The sequence below is a fragment of the Emydura macquarii genome, unplaced genomic scaffold (assembly GCF_026122565.2).
Source record: "Emydura macquarii macquarii isolate MOO-44397 ecotype Brisbane River unplaced genomic scaffold, CSIRO-AGI_Emac_v2 contig_1253, whole genome shotgun sequence".
NCBI classification, from domain to species: Eukaryota; Metazoa; Chordata; order Testudines; family Chelidae; genus Emydura; species Emydura macquarii.
In genome coordinates this window covers 39172738-39191691 of record NW_027131390.1, presented here as the reverse complement: position 1 = coordinate 39191691, position 18954 = coordinate 39172738, and the positions used below count along the sequence as shown (strand labels likewise).

At 48.6% G+C, this 18954-nt stretch overlaps 1 protein-coding gene across 2 annotated transcripts in view; it reads right to left on the bottom strand.

Annotated features, from left to right (window-relative positions):
- F8 (coagulation factor VIII) overlaps positions 1 to 14279 on the bottom strand; it is a 68443-nt gene extending 54164 nt beyond the window's left edge. For both annotated transcript variants that reach the window (XR_010919761.1, XM_067548544.1), the window contains exons 1-2: positions 14062 to 14279; positions 5439 to 5563 (exon numbers count right to left, since the gene is read on the bottom strand). Coding sequence is in view for 1 of the 2 variants with exons in the window: in XM_067548544.1 (XP_067404645.1) it covers positions 5439 to 5563; positions 14062 to 14222 (286 nt within the window). In the remaining variant the exon portion in view is untranslated. The remainder of the gene's footprint in view (positions 1 to 5438; positions 5564 to 14061) is intronic.
- Between the last annotated feature and the right edge of the window lie 4675 nt (positions 14280 to 18954).

The window sequence follows — 18954 nt, the reverse complement described above, 5'->3', positions numbered from 1 at the left end:
TCGGTAGTAGCCAGCCAAGCCCAGAAACTGCCGCACCTGCTTTTTGGTGGTCAGTCGGGGTACTCTTGCAGGGCTTGCACCTTTCCAATCAGGGGCCGCAGGGTTCCCCGACCTAAGGTGTATCCCAGGTAGGTAGTTTCCTGCCACCCTATGCAGCATTTCCGGGGGTTGGTGGTTAACCCCACGTCCCATAGTGCCCTCAGCACCGCGGCCACTTGGTTCAGGTGCTCACTCAAGTCTCGACTGTACACCACGATATCGTCCAAGTAGGCTGCAGCGTAATTTAGGTGTAGCCTTAGGAGCTGGTCCATCAGTCTCTGGAATGTCACCAGTGCTCCGTGGAGTCCGAAGGGCATCCAGACAAACTGGTATAGTCCACTGGGGGTCACAAATGCTGTCTTTTCCCTTTGCCAATACCCCTTGGTAAGATCCAGGATGGAAAAATAGCAAGCTTTCTCGAGTCGGTCCAGCAACTCATCGATGCGTGGCATGGGGTAGGCATCGAAATCGGAGATAAGATTGACCTGCCAAAAGTCTATGCAAAAGCGGCGCAACCCATCGGGCTTTGGCACTAACACAATGGGGCTGTGCCACTCGCTAGTAGAGGGCTCTATCACCCCCAGCCGCAACATGGCTTGGACTTCTTCCTCCACCGCCACCTGCAGATGGCGGGGTGGTGATCTTGTGCCAGTACGCACCACCTCACCAGGGCGGGTCTCGATTGCATGGTATACCCGGGTGGTCCTCCCAGGGGTCACGGTGAAGGTCGTAGTGAAGGTTTCCACCAAGTGCATCGCCTGTCGCCTCTGGACCTCCGTTAAGCCACTACCAAGCTGACGTTCTCCGGGATCCTCCTTCTCAGGGATTTGTGGGCCTAGGTCCGGATCCAGGGTGTGAGGGTTGATGAGTAAACCCTCCCGCTCACACCAAGGCTTCAACAGGTTCAGATGCTATATCTGCTTTTTCTTCCGCTGGTCTGGTTGACAGACCACATAATTCACTGGGCTGACTTGTCTAATGATGTTATAGGGCCCCTGCCATTGGGCTAGTAGCTTGGACTCAGCCGAGGGTAATAAAACGAGGACCTGGTCGCCTGACTCAAAGGAGCGGGTCCGTGCTCCCTGGTTATACGTCTGGGTCTGTGTGGTCTGTGCAGTCTGCATCCTTTCTTGGGTGAGCGTCCTGGCCTGTTGAAGGTGTTCCTGGAGGTCCAGGACATACTGAAAGTCCCTTCTCTGGCAACGGGGCCTGCTCCCACTGTTCCCGCATGAGGTCCAGGATCCCCCTTGGCTGGCAGCCATATAGCAGTTCGAAGGGGGAGAACTGAATGGAAGCTTGGGGGACTTTTTGGATGACGAGGAGCAAGGGTCTGACCACCACAGATCCTCCGGAGGGAACTTCCAGAGCATATGCTTCAGTGTCCGATTAAATTACTCCACTAACCCATCGGTCTGGGGGGTGATATATCGAGGTCCGGAGCAGGGTAGACAGCAGCCCCCAACCTCTCCACAGGCGGGGCTTGTACAATAGTCTGGGGCCCCCGGCCTTGCAGGCAGGTAGGGCCAGTAGAGCTCGGGATCCTCTGTCTGCAACCGCAGAGGATAGCACTCCCTTCCGGTGTGGTTAGGGAAGGGGGGAGGGGGACTCAGGCTCACCCGTCTCCACTTTGTCCCAGCCCAGGGCCCCAGCAGTGGCAAAGCAGTTTGCTACTGAATCAGCGGGGCTTCAGTTGCAACACACTGATGGGGGTTAGCCCCTGACTCAGCTGCTTTCCAGCCAGCTGTCCCTGGGCCACTTCCTCCCTCTGGTCCCCGGGTACCTGTATGCCTCAGTTTCCCTCTGGGTTGCTGGGGTACACTGTGAGCGGCAGGTCCACAAGTACGTCCCCGTCAACCAGCAGCAGGTCCAGGAACTCCTCTGCGTCGTCAGCAGAGGGCAGCTCCTCCATGTCACAGGGTCCCAGGGGTTCCTCCGGTCCACAGGGTTCACTCAGCTCCCGGGGTCCCCCGGTGTCAGGCAGCTCCTCCAAGTCAGGGCTGGCCTCAGGGGGTATTTCCCACCCAGAAGTCTCAGGTGGCTCGTTCCAGCTACCAGGGCTTGGTGGCCCAGTCCAATCACTAGGGCCCGGTGGCCCAATCCAGTCACTAGGGCCTGGCAATCCAGGCAGGTTTTGGATGCTACGCTCAGTGGGCCGGTTGCTCCAAACAGCTGCTCGGTCAGTGTCAGGCGTAGGCCACAGCCTCCGGGAAGACACATCTCCCGCAGCTTCCTCCCTACTGAGCTGCTAGGCTGGCATTTTATAATGCCCTTCCCTGCTTTGGCTCCACCCCTCTGTTGTCGGGCAGTTTGGCCTGTAGGGCCCTGTTCTGCCCAGCAGGGGCATCGCGACCCTTCCTTGGGCCCAGGCTCCGAGGAAGGCCACAGTGCCTTTCTACAGGGAGTAAATCATATCCTGGAAGGGAACAAGAGAGGCCCAGGTGTGTGGGGGCTTTGTAACCGGAGAAGCTGTCAGAGGCATGTGGGCTGGGGGACATTCCTGTCACAGCCACTCAGAGGCTTCCTACCATTGTGGTTGCTGTTGCGATCACCATCTACAGGCGTCATATTGGGTGAGTCTAAGGGAGGCGAAGGAACATACGACTGGAGAAGTGACCTCTTGGATCACTGAGTGCAGTCCCCTGCTATGGCAGGCAACCCGTCACAATCTTAGCCCAGAGGCTTCGTGGAGTCCTCAGAGCTCTCCAGGCAGAAGTGAACAGCGTACAATCCAGGGCACCGAGAGAGCCCCCTGGGTTGTGAAGTGTTTGGATGGACACTGCCTTAGGTGTGCGGGTGGCTGGGTGGTGAGGGTGGCCTGCACTAGACAGGAGGTCAGTTTAGATCAGTGGTTCCCAGCCTTTTTGGCTCAAGGGCCACAAATATCATTTTTGCAACCCCGCTCCCCTCCCTCCGGCTCCAGCAGAGACCCCAGCACCTAGGGACCCAGGCAGAGTGCTTTGCTGTGCTCCATGCTACAGCCAGGGGAAGGGAAGCGCTGATCTGCCATCCCGTTGGCGGCAGCAAGGAGCCTGCACTGGTCTTGTAGCCCCACGGCAACACGCTCCACATGGGTCCTTAGGCAGCGACTCCCTTCTGCAGCCAGCAGGAGGGGAGCCGTGGGCCATTTTGAAAGACCCCACAGGCCACTTTTGGCCCCTGGGCCACAGGTTCAGAACCACTGGACTAGATGATCCCTTCTGGCCTTGAACGTTATGATTCTATGACAGCGGTGTAACCTGTTGTTGAAGCAAAGCCATGCATCCCATCTGGTACTCGTAAGTCTATGAGTGCAAATGTCATGAGCAGAATGTGAGTTACTCCGCAGGTCCCATGCCAAGAGGTCCATACAGGCAGGGGTCAGCTAGGATGAGGTGGTATAAATCCTTCCTGTGGGGGGTCAAAGAATCCAGGTTACAAAGGCAGTGGGAGGGGGAGGACGCTGGCCTACCCTGCAGGATGCCAAGTGCAGCCTTCCACGGCCAGAGTAAGCGTCCCAGCATGGAGGTGTTTATGGGAAAGCAAGCTGAGGGTGAGTCTTGTGGTTCTGACAGGGAACTGATGGGGATGTTCCCTTAAAAAGCATGGAGGGGATGTGAAGCTCAGACATAGGGTGACATTTTCAAAAGCACCTGATGTAGGAGCCAACACCCTCTAGACTTGCAATCACACGTGTTGTACGTCTGCACCACAAGTGGCTGCAGCATGTGGACATGTGCAATCTAGCTAGCTCGGGTGCCCCTAGCAGTGACAATGACGCAGTGCCGGCTGGATGCCTGCGTGTGTACCTGGTGTTGTAGGATGGCTTGTACAGCCCGCGCTGCTGGGGCTCCCCTGCCTGGGTGCCTGGGCTAGCAAGACCAAAGCCAGCATGGGTACACCTACCCATGCTGCAGTCACACTTCTCATGGCAGTGGAGACAGGCCCTTCCACTCATCCGTGCTTAACTGACTTCTGAAAATGGTACTTGGACTCCTAAGACACACAGAAGCTTTCTGAAGAGCGTAACTGTGGATAATAACCCCCGCGTCCAAAGGAAACAAGATCCCATTTGTCCCCTGGAGCTAGAAAAAAATTATCTGACAATAAATATTGAGTGGTTTTCTTTAAAGAAAAAACAACCTTTAAAATAACAGTAATATTAGCACGGCTGCAAAGAGAATATAATTTAGCAATGTGCTTGGAGAGGCTTCAATTTATTGAGCACTTTTAATAACTTTAGAGGCTACATGTCACTGGCTTCAACCTATATTGTGTCAACAAAGACCTCCAGAGACCCCAGCAAGATAGGAGAGAGACAAGGTGGGGTGACCAACACGGCTACAGTAACGTTGCACCCAGTGAGAAATGGCATTTGAATAGATTTCTTGCCAATCTTGTCCATCATGCTAAGGATGAGCAAAAACCAGATCAGCTGGCGAGGAAGAAATGTATTTTTTTCCACTAAGAAATAAACATCTTAAGGTTTAAAAGAATTGTCTTTCTTTTTAAGCAACTGAAAGTTGTGAAAGTTCAGAAATTTTACTGTGCAGGAATAAGGCGGTGGAAATGTTGGCCTGGACCAAGGAAAATTGAGTTGAGAAGATGCTGCTCCATCTCCTTCTTTGTGTTTTTCACATGACAGCTTGGTTCTCTGGGTAATTTCTTCCCCACTGTCCCATCATGCTAAACTTGCTGGTATGTTGCAAAAACTAATGCTGCAGTGAATTGCAAGTCATTACTATGTTTTCTAGCAGAGATGGCTGCATTTTAATGGTGGGTGAAGTGATCGCTATGTATAATTTGTGCGGGGCTTTGGGATTCCTCGAGATGAAAGATGATTTATTTCAGTGTTTCTCAACCAGGGGTACGCGTACCCCTACGGGTACACAAAGGTCTTCCAGGAGGTACATCAACTCATCTAGATCTTTGTCTAGTTTTACAATAGGATATATAAAAACCACTCGTGAGGTCAGTACAAACTAAAATTTTATGGACAATGATTTGTTTATACTGCTTTATATGTTATACAGGAAATGTAAGTACAATATTTATATTCCAATTGATTTATTTTATAATTATATTGTAAAAATGAAAAAGTAAGCAATTTTTCAGTAACATTGTGCTGTGACACTTTTGTATTTTTATATCTGATTTTGTAAGCAAATAATTTTTAAGTGAGGTGAAAGTTGGAGTGCACAAGACAAATCAGACTCCTGAAAGGGGTACAATAGTCTGGAAAGGTTGAGAACCACTGATCTATCTATCTATCTATCGATCTATCCTCATCATTGTATATGTGATAATATCCAGTCTAGGTTCCTGTACTGCTCTCCTCACATACGATCTAGTACAAATTAAGACTATTGGATGTATATAAAGATATAACCCATTAGATTATAGATAACAATCATTCTCATTACCCATCCAGGCTGGCTTGGGCTTGGTTTGCGTGAACGAGGAATCAGTATATTCCACAAACACCACCTTCTTGTACCGAGTGGAGATGCCAGGCATAGATGACTTTTGGCCTTGGTCCCCTGAAGCTCTGCATTAAAGAAGGAAAAACTAGCATTGGTTGTACAGATCCATCTATAAAGTATTTGCAAATAGCCCTTTCCTCCCTCTTCCCCAAAATGTCACACCCTTGTGTCAGTTCTAGTCAATACTTGCCTTACGACACCTTGTAGACCTCATAATATCCGTTGCATGAGTTTTTAAACTGTTATTACTAGGTTATCTGTGATAACATAACGTGATGAGTCATTCTGGATTAAGATGCATCATAATGAGACTTCTTACCACTTTATACGATACACACATGCTGACTAGATCCTCCAGTGATGAGTATGATTGATTGATTAATTGATGGATTGTGAACATGTGAAGCTATCTATCTGATATCTATCTATTTTAGCTTACTAAGAAACATAATCTTTATGTAATCTATTACACTGCATAATAAAAGGGTTCATGGTTGCCAGATTTCCTCAAACATTTATGTTTGCCTCTTTTCAACTTTAGGCACAACAGATACACCCTACCAGCTCAGAGCACCTAGCCCATTTAATCTAGCATCCTTCTTTCAATAGAAACCAGTCTCCCGTGCTTTAAAGGAAAGGAAAGCTCAAAATGCACCTACTCAGCTGTGGAATGCTGTTCATAAGAACCCTATCCATTCAAAGAGAAGTAACCTCGGGGTGACGGACATGTGGATTCAAATCATGGATTTCCTTCATACACTAGATTATAGGGTCTTCGGGGCAGAGTCCTTGTCTTCCTATGTTTGTACAATGCCAGGCACAACGGGGCCCTTAATCTGATTGGGAATTTACACTGGGTTATAATTAGGTTTGGAAGGATTCGATTTTTATCAGTAAATGTCAGTAAATGTCAACTTCAATGTACTCACCCAAACCGACGCAAAATATATTTCCATCGATAATCATCAAAATGTACAGATAGGCAGAGTAAGAAAAATGCTGCCTGATAACTTATTGTAGTTTAATTTAAGGATATTTAGTTTGTATATTTTGACATGTGATGTTGACAATTTGTGTTCTAATGTTTATAAAGCTTTACTTTTTTTTAATCTCAATGTCTATTGTCATTAAATAATTATTGTCAGACTGCCCCAGAATGTTCTGTGAAAATTTAAATTTATAAAAATAGACAAATGCTTAAAACCTATCATTCACAATTTAAAAAATTTAAATAGATAAAAATAGAAAAAAATGCATAAAAATAAACTGATATTATTTGTTGAAATTCTTTCAAGCCTGGTTATAATGCAGCCCATGAAAAACCCACGTGCTAAGCCATGGAGCTGGTTTCTGCCCTCTACTGGTTAGAAAGTGTCACACCTTCTCATGTGGAGGTGAACTTTGGTGAGCTTGCTCAGGAGTGGGAGGTTAGATGCTGAACACTTAGATGCCGAAGTCTGTTAATGATGCACATTACTGCGGACCTACAGCACCCTGATAATGCAGTCTTAGACACCCCATACAGCCCTGCCCTGGCTTACAGTGCCTTGGCAGGACAATATTCCAGATTGGATACCCTCTAGCAGAGAGGCCATGATAGCTTTTTGAATTCTGCTTAGAGATTAGAGTGAACTCCTGAAATTCATTTACTCTATACCCTAATTAGGATTTTCACCCTGATCTCTTAGCGATGAGATGCTATTGCATTGTGAGATGTAAGGCAGCTTTAATGCATTTAGCATGCACTGACTGCAACACCTAGACCTACTATTATTTTTTTTTAAATTGCTTGACTAACTCATTATCCAGAAGAAATCCAGCAAGTTCATCAGGACAAGAAAACTATTGATTTCTCCAGGGATTGTAGAGGCTGCCTTATCAGCTTCAGCCCAAGGACCATTTCCAGTAATGAATGCTGTCACTGATTGCTGCAGTGTGTTTTCTTTGGAGCACAAGCCAGTTGCTATTTTTTCCCCTGAAGAAATGGAAAAGATTTCTGTTCCCTCATGACTAATCCTTCATTCACAATAACATTTTCTAGTTTAATTTTTCCTAAAAGGAAAATGGAAGGGGACTGAGTGACACAGAAAATTGGGAAGGGGCTACGGACACATTCAATGAGCTATACGTAGGGAAAATGTCACTGAGCTCTACTGATGAGTGATTGTCTTCTGTGTCCACAGAACAAGACAGCAGCAGTGTAAGAATCTCCATACTGCAGCCTGGTCTGGATGGGTTGGCGAATGGGAGATGAATTTAGTCTCCATGGTTTAGTCACTCTTTGTCCTCTTTACTGAGCTGCCCAGTTAGTTCCAGTTAGAGTTGTGGTTTCTGTTGTTCCTTGCTCACTGGCAACTGAGACCCCACCAAACTCATCTCACGTTAGCCACTGTACTGTCATTAGAGTGTACCATTTTGCGCTCCCTAGGTGATGTGTCCCAGACTTGAGCTGGTTCCCCAGAGTTGAAAGGCTCTGGGTGTTCCACTAAAATGAGTCAGACTGTCTGAATCTTTATGCCAGGAAAATCTGGTTTTGATGGTAACTGAAAAAGCATTCAGAGCTGTAGGGCCTGATTCAGATCTCATGTACGGCACTGCAAGTCAGCAGTCACTCCACTAGGCCAAAGGAATGGCACCAGCATGAAACTAGCATAAATTAGGGGAGAATTGGGTCCTTACCCACTGGGAGCAGGGGGAGTCAGTTATGTCCAGAGATACCGGTGCTGCACAAATGCCATTGCTTCTTTTGCATTCCCTACAAGCATCATTAACAGTACAGAATCCAGAAATTCAAAGGAGAGTCAGGTTGGCTCTGGCTCAGATGTGAAGTAAGAGTGCAGATATCCAAGCATTTTTGGCAGGACATCTTATCAGATCAGATCACAGTGGAATTCTTACCCAAAGAGCAGACTAAGCGAAGGCAGATAGTGCCTGGAACATTTCATCAGTATTGTTAGGCTTCCTTATCTATTAATTTCTTCAGAGCTCTGAGGCAGCCAAAGTAAACACTGCACGGTTGTCATGCCAAAGACCCAAATTACCATCCAGAATGCCTCGGCCAAAAGGCTCGGAAGCTAAGAAGAGATTCTCAGTGCTTTGACAGGACACACAGAAACCTTGTTCTCCACTCCATCCACCCCCATGAAGGGGCACACCTGTCACGGCTCAGGAGTCGCCAGTTAGATCTGGTCTCTTGGAACACAAGGAAGGAATTAGAAACAAAGGAAATCGGTAACAGACAGGAAGTTCTGAGTGTCTCCATTAGATGAAGTTAGTTTAGATAGCAGCAGGCTCATGTATCTTAGCCATCAAAGTCCTTCAGACACGTAGCAGGGAGAAGACATGGCACAGGAATCTTCAGAATATGGCCCTCCAACATTTCCCCATTGTGACAGATGAAAGGAAACACGACAAAGTCGGTCAATCAATGGTGTTTGGCAGACCTTGTCTCAGTGGCTCCAGGCCCACTCGCCAGACGGAGGTTGGAGCACATTCTGCTTCCTGGCTCGCCTACAGGCCTCAACCTGGCCTCTCTGATGGCTTTCTGTGATGACCACACCCGCCTGGACCCTTGGCCCGGCTTCTCCAGGCTGAGTAGTTGCGGGCAGGGCTCTTCCATTTGTCAGTGGCAATGCTGAATTTCTTGAGACCCTGCTTGACTTTGTCGCTGTAAAGGAGCTTTGGCCTTCCTCTGAATCGCAGATGGTTCCTGAGATGGCCTTTGGCAGACAATATTGAGACACCACTCCCCATGTCCCAGCCAGCAAAGCCTGTGAGCATCCAGCGTAGTCTGCATAGACTTCAGGCCGGTTCTCTCAAGGATCTCGTTGTTAGAGATCCGTTGGTCCCAAGTGACTCCAAGGATTTTTCTGACAGCAAAGGTGGAAGCTGTTCAATCTCTGCTCCTGCTTGGAGTACGTGACCTGCTTTCACAGCCGTACAGGAGAACACTGAGGACACAAGCCTGACAAAGGGACACCTGTGTGTTCAGAAATCTTCTGGCACCTACACAAAATACCCAAACAGCCCATGAAAGCCACCACTGATTGGAGTCCTCCAGGCATCCCGCCTTCAGAAGGCATAACTTCATTAGTTGCCAATCAGCCCTCTCAGAAGCTGTGACATCATTTCCAGAAGGGCCTCTGGCCTTTGCCAGGATAACCCTACCAAATGTCAGTGCCCCTTGGGGACAGAGGCAAAACATAGGATACCCATGCCTAGGACCTAATCAAGAGCCTACACCTACATGGCACCTTTGCTTCTACCAGTCTTATTTGACTCACTTCTAATGCCACCCTTATTCTGAGCCTGAATATTTTGCTGCTTCCCTTCCAAGTGACAGGGAACCAAGGGGGTATGAAAGCGGGGTGAGTGGGGACATGGTGGAGCAGTCAGAGGGAAGATGATTTTAGCAGTGGTTTTTGGATGGGCTGGGCAGAGGCCAATGAGAGGAAGTGATTGTAGTCCAGGCAAAAGAGAAGCTAGGGTTTGGGCAGTGGGAAGAGAGATCTGAGCAGACTATAGAGATGCTACAGAGGGGGAAGGGGCAGGCTTTGGTTAGAGCCTGGATGTGAGGAGAGGATAGAAAACATTCACAGATGACATTCAAGTTGAGACAGTGGGAGAATGGAGAAGGAAAGAAGGGGGACTATAAAACAGTGCAGGAGGCTAAAACCTCTTTTCCAAATACAAATACACGGCGCTTCCAAAAACCTTCCTTGATTTTGAAGTCACTATGGCAGAGGAGATGGGTTTCCCCTTGAAAAGTGGGGAATGAATCCCATATCATCACTGGAGCATCATTGAACAAACGTGATAAGAGTTAGAAGGCCATAGACTGCTCTCTGGCTCCACTATAAATGCAGAGGAATACCATGGAAGTCAGTTGTGTTATTCTGGATTTAACTGTGACCAGAACCTGCCCACACATTTAAAATCCCAGCAATCTGGCCTGGCTGTCACTGAATTCAATCTATAGTACATCCAGCAAACTCTGCTGAAAGAACATTTAGTTGCAAAGTCAAGCCCTCAAAAGTGAGGAAAGGCCAAACTTGAGGTTTCCTGTGCACCTTTAATTTGGCTCCTTTGCGTCATGATACAATCTTTAATTACACGATCACATACCATTTCCATAGGGTTCCTGCCTCATTTGGTGAATGAGTAGATATTCAATATTTCTTTTTATCTTCCTCATTCAGTGTATGGCCCCAGGCCTTATTATTAATTTCCTCCTGGGAGTCTCCAAGGGGGGTCTCACTATAGTATCCAATTGCTTCACAAATATGAATGAAATTATCTTCACAATACCCCTGTTGGATTGGTGGTATTATCCCCATTTTACAGAAGAGGAACTGAGACACAGAGAAATTGAGGCCAATATTGTCAGACGTATCCACTAATTCTGAGTGTGTAACCTGATTTTTCTGAGTACTTAGCATTTTTATAGCACTTTATATGTTCAAAGCCCAGCTCCCAGTGACTTCAGTTGCTGCTGTGAGTGATCAGCACTTCTGCAAATCAGTCCCCAGGTCTCAAGTCAGGCATCCAGAAAATGAGGAACACACAATTAGTGACCACCTGTGAAAACTTTGGGTTAAGTGACTTGCCCAGTATCACATAGGAATTCTATGGCAGAGGCAGGGATAGCAGCATTTAGCTGCCTTAACCATGAGACCCTCCTTTCTCCTCCTGCTATTTTCTGCCTCATTCATCACAAACCTTCTGCAACAAATGAAGCAGGGATCCTAAAGACAACAGCCTCCTTCTCTACCTAACCCCTGAGTCATCCTCAGAGCAGGTCCAGCTTCACTGAATGAGTCCCGGGTGCTTGGAAAAAAGGTAATGATCATGTGTGATCATGTGATCAAAGACGGTACCAGGCACAAAGAGGCAGAATTAAGGATTACACTAAGCAATAAAAAGAGCTAAGAAAAGAAACTGTGCAAACAGCATAAAAGCACATTGACCTCCTGCTTGGGTCAGCCTCGGGGGTTGGACCTTGGCTCCCCAGCATCAACCTCTGCTACTTGGAGCTAGCAGAGTACCTGATCGTAATAGCAGGCTGAGTATGTGGCCCAGGCACCAGAGGGGGACGAAAAACACTCTGCCGGTGGGTTTTACAGACATTGGCCTCTTTCCCATATACCCCAGCCACCTCTCCTCCCATCCAACCTCACCCCCCTGTGCCATTCTCCACCTCCTCCCACTCCTGTCTCCCTCTGCTTCTCCCCACCCTCTGGCTCCTGTAATCCCCCCTCCCTATGTCCCCATTCTTCCCCCCAATTCTTCAGGCCTGTGCATTCAGGCTGCTCCCTCCCCCATGCTGCCGGGGGAACACTGAGCACACAGCTCTGGCACCTGGTGCGAGGGCAGCCTGGCACAGCAATTGCAGGAAGAGTCCTGCAGCCCCTAGATGGATCATGCTCAGTCGCTTGGGAGGTGGGGGCCACATATGCAGTCCAGTCACACATAGGATCCGTGAGGGACTGGAGCATGCTCAGTGCAGATGGCATCTTTGGAGAATTTAGCTGTCAGAGTCCAACAAATCACTACAGAACACATGCGATTTTTTCAAAGGGTCAAAGACAACCAAATTTGACAGATTTTCACAGGGAAAGCAAAAGGCACATCCCTGAGTCCAGGGCAACCTCCCTGCCAAACTTCCTGTTCCTGTTCCACAGCACCTGAGTGCTAGAGCTTCTCAAAGCAATGCTTACAACCAATTCATTCACATGGGCAAAACAATTTATTTTCCCCAATCTCATTCTTGTAAATGGACAAACCTCTTCTGCTGAAAGGTTTAAAAATACCCAGCATGAAAAACTTCAGCCCAAACCGTTAGAGTTTGGCAAAATTATAAACAACTGAAAACAGCATTAATAGGAAGCGTTGGGCTACCTTAACTAAGGACGTCACTGCTGCACCACTTATAATCTATGGGAAAGGGAAAGCACAGTCCACAGCCTATTAACTCATCAAAAAGCAAATCAGAACACTACTTAGATAGCAGGGTGGGGGAAGGGAGCACTCAGCCAGTAACAGCTGGAGAAGCACTTTTTATCTTGAACACTAACCCAGGAACCTATCCCTGCAACAAACCCCATTGCCAGTTCTGCCTGCACATCAACTCTAGTGACACCATCACAGGTCCTAACCACATCAGCCACACCATAAGGAGCTCATTCACCTGCACATCTACTAATGTAATATATGCCACCATGTGCCAGCAATGCCCCTCTGCCATGTACATTGGCCAAACCGGACTGCCACTACACAAAAGAATAAATGGACACAAATCAGACATAAAAAATGGTAACATCCATAAACCAGTCGGAGAGCACTTCCATCTCCCAGGACACTCTGTAGCTGACTTGAAAGTTGCCATACTTCTACAAAAAAACTTCAAAAACAGACTTCAGCAAGAAACTGCAGAGCAGGAACTCATATGCAAACTTGACACAATCAGACTGGGTCTGAATAGGGACTTGGAATGGTTCACTCATTACAAGAAGTAATTGTCACTGTTCACACATTCTCACCTTCTAATCAACGGTTGTGAATAGGCCTCATCTAGGCTAACTGAATTGACTTTGCTAGCACTTGCCTTCCCCATTGTTGTTTCTTACCCTTGGATGTATATATATACCCCCTAGCTGATTTCTATTCCTTACATCTGACAAAGTGGGTTGCAGCCCACGAAAGCTTATGCCTGCAGAAATTAAATTTGTTAGTCTTTAAAGTGTTACAGGACTCTCGTTGTTTTTACTTCTTATCTTGTCGTACAAAGCCTCAGAAACAAACAAATGAAATAGATTTGGGATGGAAAAATGCATTGGACAAGTCATAGTTAATAATAATTACCCTACATGATCACAGCCTACAACTCCAAAATTAAAGCAGATGATCTCGCTGGCTACAAGCGCAAATCCAGAATTAACCCAGGTGTCTATTATACCGGGTTCTGTGTGTGCCTGGATGACTGTATGTGTATGTCTGAGTGTGTGTGAGAGTGAGTTTGGGGGACTGGTTCTCCCTCTCTTGAACCCTGTGCAGTTGTTTACGTCTGTGCAAATAGCGTGCAAAGCAGGTGTGAAATTCTACTAAATCAGAATTCTCCACTCCCCTGCATAGCTGGGAGCTTTGTACGTCCACTTTGCACAGACATCCATGACAACGTAAGGTGCAAGGCATTGTGAGAAGCGGATTGTGTGTGTCCACACGCACACGCAATCAGACACACACACATGAAAATGCCCTCGCACACAGGCAAACACTCAGATTAACTCCTACATGCACAGAGACACTTGTGCACATTCAAGCAGATATACTCCCACAAACAGGTGGCCATTCACTCATGTACATACAGCAGCATTTACACATGTGTACCTCTGTGTGCCTCTGTCTGTGATTGCATGTCTATATTTTGTTTAAAGTTGCCATCTTTCCCTTGTTGCCACCACCACCACCACTCTAATCCAGGGTGCCACCTTCCTCAAAGCCAAGACGAGAGCTGTCTAGGGACATCACATCACAGATAGAACAGTTAGAGCACAAAAGGCTTTACCCAGCTGGTGCCTGCAGCACAGAGAGAAGGCTGCTCTGCACATAGTCCCATTCCGTCTCCATGGCACCAATGTAGTATCTTCTGGTGATTCCAACGCTCTCCTGAAAGAGACAACCCAGCAGAAAGCAGCACAGGACTCCTCCCGGCACGCTGCCCTTCATGCTGGGGAGGCAGAAGAGTTTGCGAATAAAAAAAGAAATTTCGGACAAGAAAAAGATTTATCTTCCCATCCAGCAGCTTTAATCCACAGGAAAAAAGGAGACGCCGGCACTCCCAGGCTCGGTCAAACCTTGGGAAAGTTGTGACGGGATCAATGCGGAGGGGAACATGCGTAAGCCACGGGATCTCTCTTCTGGGTTGTAGTAACAGGATAAGAGGAAAAAACAAAGGGAAAAGTGAGGCCAAGCAAAGCTTTAACCTTTCCTGTTCTGCGGAACACCAGGGTCAGGGTGTTTATTTGTATTCTGAGGCATCCACTGAGTCAAAATCTTGGAGTGAGTTGTGGAAGTGAAGGACTGATGGCAAGGGGAATTTAGGTGTGGTCTCTGCCTACTCCCACCTTCTCTCTCAGCTGCAAAGGAAAAAGAGCAAGGCTTGGGTCAAGTCCAGCCTTCCACAGTCCATGGAGAGCAAGTAGCAGCCATTCACAGCTGAGGCGCAAAGAGTGGCCTGAGCTGCAAAATTCAGATTCCATCTAGATCTGAAAATCGCTCCGATCCAGGGTTTGGGTTCAGCCCATTATAGAGACAGGGGCCAAGAATGAAATTTGGACTCAAAGCCAAGTTCTGGTCCTGCAAGGTCAGAAAGTGCAGATTCAGAGGAGAGGGTGTTCCCGACATCACCCTTCGTAGTATTGATACACATGGCTTATTGCAGATAGGCAAGGCTGTGTAGCTCTAGTAACCAACATAGCCTCACATGCTGAGATCGTTCAGTGCAACACACTAAAGATGGACCAAGTGAAGCCCCAGGTCCAAACACCCCCCAGCTAGTCATTGCCACCAGGTGACTGTTGACAGGCTTACATACAACAGTTGCAGGACTCTCATTCCAACAGGGAAGCCAAACAAACAAACAAACAAACGGGCTGTGCAGACCAACCCCATTGCTTATGGGACAAACCCACAAGCAATCCATCGCCATCTGGACTGGGAAACTCGAGAAGTGTGCGGCTTGCCTGGAGCTAAAATTCAGGATGTGACAGAGAGTCTGCTGAGACTCATCAAGCCCTTGGACCGCTACCCCTTCCTACTTCTCCACGTGAGCACCAATGACACTGCCAAGAACGACCTTGAGCAGATCACTGCAGATGATGTGGCTCTGGGAAGAAGGATAAAGAAATTTGAGGCACAAGAGCTGTTCTAATCCATCCTCCCTGGTGAAGGAAAAGGCCCAGGTAGGGACCGTCACATTGCGGAAGTAAATGCGTGGTTACGCAGGTGGTGTCAGAGAGAGGACTTTGGATTCTTCGACCAAGTTGTTCCAGGAACAAGGATTGCTAGGAAGAGACGGGATCCATCTAACAAAAAGAGGGAAGAGCATCTTCGCAGGCAGGCCAGCTAACCCAGCTAGGAGGGCTTTAAATGAGGTTCCCTAGGTGATGGGGACCTAAGCCTGGAGGTAAGTGGGGAAGTGAGATACCGGGAGGAAGCATAAGGAAGAGGGTGCAACAGGGGAGGCCTCCTGATTCAGACTGAGAAAGTTGGGCAATCGGCCAGTTATCTTAGGTGTCTGTACACGAACACAAGAAGCCTGGGAAACAAGCAGGAACAACTGAAAGTCCTGGCACAGTCCAGGAACTATGATGTGATTGGAATACCAGAGACTAGGTGGGGTAACTCACGTGACTGGAGCACTGTCATGGATTGGTATAAACTGTTCAGGAAGGACAGGCTGGGGCGAAAAGGTGGCGAAGTTGCTCTGTATGTAAGAGAGCACTATGACTGCTCAGAGCTTCAGTATGAAACTGGAGAAAAGCCTGTTGAGAGTCTCTGGGTTAAGTTTAGAGGCGAGAGCAACAAGGGTGATGTTGTGGTGGGTATCTGTTATAGACCACCAGACCAGGAGGATGAGGTAGATGTGGCTTTCCTCAGACAACTAACGGAAATTTTCAGATCACGGGTCCTAGTTCTCATGGGGGATTTCAATCACCCTGACATCTGCTGGGAGAGCAATACAGCAGAGCACAGACAATCCAGGAAGGTTTTGGAGAGTGTTGGGGACAATTTCTGGGTGCAAGTGCTGGAGCAACCAACTAGGGGCCGTGATCCTCTTGACCTGCTGCTCACAAACAGGGAAGATTTGGTAGGGGAAGTAGAAGTAGGTGGTAACCTGGGCAGCAGTGACCATAAGATGGTCGAGTTCTGGATGCTGACAAAAGGAAGAAAGGAGAACAGCAGGATATGGACCCTGGGCTTCAGGAAAGCAGACTTTGACTCCCTCAGGGACCTGATGGGCAGGATCCCCTGGGAGACTAATATGAGGGGGAAAGAAATCCAGGAGACCTGGCTGTATTTTAAAGAAACCTTATTGAGGGTTCAGGAACAAACCATCCTGATGTGCAGAAAGAACAGCAAATATGGCAGGTGACCAGTTTGGCTTAACAGAGAAATCTTCAGTGAACTTAAACACAAAAAGGAAGCTTAGAAGAAGTGGAACCTTGGACAGATGACTAGGGCAGTGGCATACTGTGGGTCTCTGGCACCTGGGGCCAAGCCTACATTTGCATCCCGCCTCACGTGGTCCCCCCATGCAGGGCAGGAGGGGTCCCAGTGCTGCCCCCTCCAGCTGCCCTAGGGAGGGAGGGTCTGTACCTCCGGGGGGCCATGAGGCCTGGGGGGTGCAAATGCAGGCTTGGCTCCGCTGCCCCCTCCTCTCCACACTCACCCGCTGCACGGCGCCTACCTCTCCCACTCCAGCTCTGCAGCCCAGTGCAGTGGCACCAGCTCGGACAGGGGCGGCCTCATCTCCTGGCCTTCAGGGAGCTGGGCCGGGCTGGCTCTTCATGATGCATGGGGCGGAGGGCACAGGAGAAACCACCCCTCAGCCTCCTGTGCCCCCCGCCCACTGTGAAGGGCCGGCTCGGCACCCCGCACCTAATTGCTGCTCCAGCACTACAGCCCAGTGCTGGCTCGGACAGGGCGGCCATACCCCCCAGCCTGGGAAGGGGTGCCAGACCGGCCCTTCACAACATGCAGTGGGCGGGGGGCGCTGGAGGGTCCGGCAGCCCCTGCCCCCTGTGCATCATGAAGGGCCAGCCCAGCGCTCCCTTGCAGGGTGGTGCCCGGAGCCCTGGCCCATCCCTCCCTCGGTACACCACTGCATTAGGGATGAGATGACTATGACTAGGGAGACAGATGACTAGCTTGAGCATGCAGGGGTGAAATCAGGAAAGACAAAGCACAATTGGAGTTGCAGCTAGCAAGGGACATGAAGGGTAACAAGAAGGGTTTCTACAGGTATGTTAGCAACAAGAAGGTGGTTAGGGAAAATGTGGGCCCCTTACTGAATGGGGGAGGCAACCTAATAACAGATGATGTGGGAAAAGCTAAAGTACTCTATGCCTTTTTGCCTCCGCCTTCACAGACAAGGTCAGCTCCCAGACTACTGCACTGGGCGGCATAGTATGGGGCAGAGGTGAGCAGCCCTCAGTGCTGGAAGAACAGGTTCAGGACTATTTAGAAAGGCTGGACATACCCAAATCCATGGGGCTGGATGCAATGCATCCAAGGGTGCTGAGGGAGTTGGCTAATGTGATTGCAGAGCCATTGGCCATTGTCTTTGAAAACTCATGGCGATTGGGGGAGGTACCATACGATTGGAAAAAGGCAAATATGGTGCCCGTCTTTTAAAAAAGGAACAAGGAGCATTTGGGGAGCTAAGGCCAGTCAGCCTCACCTTAATCTCTTGAAAAAAAAAGGTATGGGTGGGATGAATGGACTATAAGGTGGAAAGAGAGCTGGCTGGATCATTGGGCTCAACAGGCAGCGATTAATGGCTCAGTGCCTAGATGGCAGATGGTAACAAGCAGAGTGCCCCAAGGGGTTTGTCCTGGGTTGGTTTTGTTCAACATTTTCATTAATGACCTGGAGGATGGGGTAGATTGCACCATCCGCAAGTTTGCAGTTGACATTAAGCTGGGGGGAGTGGTAGATACCCTGGAAGGTAGGGATAGGACACTGAGTGATGTAGACCAATTGGAGGACTGGGCCAAAAGAAATCTGATGAGGTTCAACAAGGATAAGTGCAGAATCCTGCACTTAGGACAGAAGAATCCCATGCACTGCTACAGACTGGGAACCGACTGGCTAGGCAGCAGTTCTGCAGAAAAGGACCTGGGGGTTACAGTGAACAAGAAGCTGGATATGAGTCAACAGTGTGCCCATGTTGCCAAGAAAGCTAATGGTATATTGGGTTGCATTAGTAGGAGCATTGCCAGCAGATCGAGGGAAGTGATTATTCCCCTCTATTCGGCACCGGTGAGGCCACATTTGGAGCATTGTGTCCAGTTTTGAGCCCCCCACTACAGGAAGGATGTGGACAAATTGGAGAGAATCAAGCAGAGGGCAATAAAAATGATTAGGGGGCTGGAGCACAAGACTTATGAGGAGAGGCTGAGGAAACTGGGCTTATTTAGTATACAGAAGAGTAGAATGAGGGGGGATTTGATAGCAGCCTTCAACTACCTGAAGGGGGTTCCAGGGAGGCTGGAGCTAGGCTGTCTCAGTGATGGCACATGACAGAACGAGGAGCAATAGTCTCAAGTTGCAGGGGGGGAGGTCTAGGTTGGATATTAGGAAAACCTTTTTCACTAGGAACGTGGTGAAGCACTGGAAGGGGTTACCTGGGGAGGTGGGGGAATCTCCATCCTTAGAGGTTTTTAAGGCCCTGTTT